This window comes from Penaeus japonicus, unplaced genomic scaffold (assembly GCF_977035675.1).
Source record: "Penaeus japonicus unplaced genomic scaffold, GWHDUDI00000001_assembly GWHDUDI00000042, whole genome shotgun sequence".
Classification (NCBI taxonomy): Eukaryota; Metazoa; Arthropoda; class Malacostraca; order Decapoda; family Penaeidae; genus Penaeus; species Penaeus japonicus.
The window spans coordinates 16,797,700-16,802,699 of record NW_028234444.1 but is presented as its reverse complement, the minus strand read 5'-3'; the positions used below and the strand labels follow the sequence as shown (position 1 = coordinate 16,802,699).

The 5,000-nt window shown below is 39.9% G+C and overlaps 1 protein-coding gene across 1 annotated transcript in view; it reads right to left on the bottom strand.

Moving 5' to 3' along the window:
* Window positions 1-14: 14 nt before the first annotated feature.
* LOC122254212 (facilitated trehalose transporter Tret1) overlaps window positions 15-5,000 on the bottom strand; it is a 13,695-nt gene continuing 8,709 nt past the window's right edge. Inside the window, exons 9-10 of the mRNA XM_043017790.2 lie at window positions 1,295-1,398; window positions 15-512 (exon numbers count right to left, since the gene is read on the bottom strand). Coding sequence (XP_042873724.2) covers window positions 315-512; window positions 1,295-1,398 — 302 coding nt within the window. The 3' untranslated portion in view covers window positions 15-314. The remainder of the gene's footprint in view (window positions 513-1,294; window positions 1,399-5,000) is intronic.

Sequence of the window (5,000 nt, the reverse complement as noted above, 5' to 3'; positions counted from 1 at the left end):
CGTGACCAGAAGACCCTCCAGACACCCGTGACCAGAAGACCTTCGAGCCATCCATGACCAAAAGTCCCTCCAGCGATCCGTGACCAGAAGACCCTCCAGCGATCCGTGACCAGAAGACCCTCCAGACACCCGTGACCAGAAGACCTTCGAGCCATCCGTGACCAGAAGACCCTCCAGCCATCCGTGACCAGAAGACCCTCCAGACACCCGTGACCAGAAGACCTTCGAGCCATCCGTGACCAAAAGTCCCTCCAGCGATCCGTGACCAGAAGACCCTCCAGCGATCCAAAATCCATACATCCTTCGAGGAGACTCTACCACCTCTGCTTCTCCGACGCTGACGAAGGCGAGGAAGCTCTCGCGGGCGGGGAGGTGACGGGGCCGCCGAAGAGCGCCGTGATTTCCTGCAGGGTCTTTCCCTTCGTCTCCGGAACCACCAGGACGCAGAACACCAAGTTGATGGCACAGACGCCGCCGAAAATCCAGTATACACCGTACTCGTGGATAGCATCCTGGAGGAGGAGGAGGAGGAGGAGGAGGAGGAGGAGGAGGGGGAGGAGGAGAAGGAAGAGGAGGAGGAGGAGGAGGAGGGGGAGGAGGAGGGGGAGGAGGAGGGGGAGGGGGAGGAGGGGGAGGAGGAGGAGGAAGAGGAGGAGGAGGAGGAGGAGGAGGAGGAGGTGGTTTTGATTATTTTGTCATGTTGATAAAATGGAAAACAAGAACACAGTAAAGAATATAAGAGATGAATGTTCATTAGAATTATATTTATTATCATTAAAGGGTTACATGTAGTGTGGTCTGTGCATACCAGTTATAACTAACAAATCAACAAAGGCGACGGAGGATGATGCAACCGAAAGAACCAACGAAGAAGTAAACTGAGATGTTGATAATGACAACAATAACAAAAATGATGATGATAAAAAACAACAACAACAATAACAAAAAGAATAACAAAACAACAAGAAGAATAACAAAACAACAACAATAACAAGAAGAATAACAAAACGACAAGAACAATAACAAGAAGAATAACAAAGCAACAATAACAAAACAACAAGAACAATAACAAAACAACGATAATAACAACAAGAACAATAACAAAACTACAACAAGAACAAGAACAAAACAAGATCACCAACACACCCAGCAATAACCACAATTATACAACAACAACAACAAAACCACAACCCAACGACCACAAGCACACAAACAACAACAACAAAACAAGATCACCAACACAACCAGCAATAACCACAATTATACAACAACAAAACAACGAATAAAACCTTACCTGCAGGGGTTCAAAGAGCAAAGTTACGATAAAAGATATGGACCAGTTTGCCATCGTGCTCAGACTGCCCGCCGCCTCACGCACGTTGGCTGAGAAGAGTTCACCTGGGGGAGGGGGGGAGGGGAGGGGAGTCAAAGGGTTAATTATAGTGCCGGATATTGCATTGTTGCTTGGTTGGTGTGGTTGATTTTGATGTGGTTGTGATGTCGGTGGTTGGTTCGTTGGGTGTGGTGGTGGTTTATTGATGGGGTAAGAGTGGTGTTTTTGATGATGATTATATTGTTTATAACGACGATGATATTTCAGCTAATTATCGTAGTAATGTTGGTAATAAAGGTGAATAATGATGATAAATGTAATAGGGATAAAAATGATAGTGGTGATGTTTACTGTGATATTGATGTGGTAGTAGCAATTACAATGATGATAATAATGATGATTTAAATGATACTGAGAAATTGTAATATCAATAATAAATTATAATCACCAAAAAAAACAGATGGCAAAACAGAAATGCTAAAAAAATAATGATAATGATATGGATAATAATTAGTTTAAATAACAGCAATGTTAATGATGTTATTACTCATGCAAGTGAAAATTGCAATACTAAGAAATATAGATATGCATGGATAATGGTGATTATACATTTGTTATAATGATAACGAATTTATGAACTGTTAACTAAATTATTACAAATCTGCTCAAAAGAGAGAGAGAGAGAGAAAGAGAGAGAGAGAGAGAGAGAGAGAGAGAGAAAGAAAGAGAGAGAGAATGAAAGAGAGAGAGAGAGAGAGAAGAGAGAGAGAGAGAGAGAGAGAGAGTGAGAGAAAGAAAGAGAGAGAGAGAGATAAAGAAAGAGAGAGAGAGAAGAGAGAGAGAGTGAGTGAGAGAGAGAGAGAGAGAGAGAGAGAGAGAGAGAGAGAGAGAGAGAGAGAGAGAGAGAGAGAGAGAGAGAGAGAAAGAAAGAAAGAGAGATAGAGAGATAAAGAAAGAGAGAGAGAGAAAAAAACAAAAACAAAGACAGACCCTAAGAGAAAGAGAGTGAGAAAATATCAAAAAGAAAGAATGAGAGTGAAGGAGAGAAAGGAGATCAAATGAGAAAAAGCAAAATGAGATAAAGGAAAGAGAGAGATAATAAATAAATTTACAGACATGCAATGATATGACAAAGACAACGAAAGAGAGAGAGAAAAAAATCAAGATCGAGAAGTCAGTAATAAATCATAAAATAAATGAATAAAAAAATGAAATAAAATAAAAAGAATAAAAAAAATGAAAATAGATAAAATAATTAGAATAAACAAAATAAATAAAGTTAACAAAATAGCTAAGGTAAATAGAATAAATGAAATAAATAAAATAGATAAAATAAATAAAATAAGTAGAATAAACAGAATAAATTAAGTAAATAAAATAAATAAAACATAAAACAGATGAAATAGATAAAATAAATAAAATTAATCAAGTAAATAAAATAGATAAGATCAATAAAATAAATGAAATAAATGAAACAAATAAAATGAATAGAATAAACAAAATAGGTAAAGTAAATAAAATAGATAAAACAGATAAAATAAATAAAATAAATGTAATGAATAAATAAGATAATTAGAATAAACAAAATAAATAAAGTAAATCAAATCAATAAAATAAACAAAATGAAGAAAGTAAATAAAATAGATAGAATAAATAAAATAAATAAAACAAATAAAATGAATAGAATAAACAAAATAAATAAAGTAAATAAAATCAATAAAATTAATAAATATATAAATAATACGAATAGAATAAAAAAATAAAATAATAAAAAATAATAATAATCAGCCATTAAAAGTTACGTATTCAGAAATATATAACAACACACACTCTCTTTAACGATAAAGTGAGGTCAATGAGCAAGGCGGTTTCTTAACTGATAAGGATAAGATAATATTTTGAAATACTTGTCATTCAGTGTTCTAATTTTAACTCCTGTCTTGATAGAGTGATCTGGGGGTTTATAGATCATGTGATCTGTTTGTGTGTGTGTTTTTTGTTTGTTTGTTTGTTTGTTTTTTGTTGTTGTTTTTTGTTATTTCAGGTATTGTTTTTCTGGATTGAGGGTTTTATTTGCTTTTTATTTCTCTCTCTATCTCTGGTCATTGATTAATCTAATTATTTATCTATTTCATCTTAACACACACACACACACACACGCACACACACACATACACACACACATACACACACACACACACATACACACACATACACTCAACCATTTAATACACTCGAGACCCCTTACTCATCCACTTATTTCAGTTGAATAAACTTACTCACCAACTCATTACACTTAATCACACTTACTCATCACTCGGAAACTCTTGCTAGTCCACTTAACTATCATCCACATATTCATCCACTCATCCACTTGATTACAATAATCCATCACTAGACATTTCTTCATACTCACTCACTCGACACACCTATTTAAACTTACCCATTATTCAAGACCTCTTTACACTCACCCTCACCCACGCCCTCAAACACACCCGATTCCACTTACCCACGCCCTCAAACACACCCGATTCCACTTACCCACGCCCTCAAACACACCCGATTCCACTTACCCACGCCCTCAAACACACCCGATTCCACTCACCCACGCACTCAAACACACCCAATTCCACTTACGCACGCACTCAAACACACCCGATTCCACTTACCCACGCACTCAAACACACCCAATTCCACTCACCCACGCACTCAAACACACCCAATTCCACTCACCCACGCACTCAAACACACCCAATTCCACTTACCCACGCACTCAAACACACCCAATTCCACTTACCCACGCACTCAAACACACCCGATTCCACTTACCCACGCCCTCAAACACACCCGATTCCACTCACCCACGCACTCAAACACACCCAATTCCACTCACCCACGCACTCAAACACACCCGATTCCACTCACCCACGCACTCAAACACACCCAATTCCACTTACCCACCACTCAAACACACCCGATTCCACTTACCCACGCCCTCAAACACACCCGATTCCACTCACCCACGCACTCAAACACACCCGATTCCACTTACCCACGCACTCAAACACACCCAATTCCACTCACCCACGCACTCAAACACACCCGATTCCACTTACCCACGCACTCAAACACACCCAATTCCACTTACCCACCACTCAAACACACCCGATTCCACTTACCCACGCACTCAAACACACCCAATTCCACTTACCCACCACTCAAACACACCCGATTCCACTCACCCACGCACTCAAACACACCCGATTCCACTTACCCACGCACTCAAACACACCCGATTCCACTTACCCACGCCCTCAAACACACCCGATTCCACTCACCCACGCACTCAAACACACCCGATTCCACTTACCCACGCACTCAAACACACCCAATTCCACTCACCCACGCACTCAAACACACCCGATTCCACTCACCCACGCACTCAAACACACCCGATTCCACTTACCCACGCACTCAAACACACCCAATTCCACTTACCCACGCACTCAAACACACCCAATTCCACTTACCCACCACTCAAACACACCCGATTCCACTCACCCACGCACTTAAACACACCCGATTCCACTTACCCACGCACTCAAACACACCCAATTCCACTTACCCACGCACTCAAACACACCCGATTCCACTTACCCACGCACTC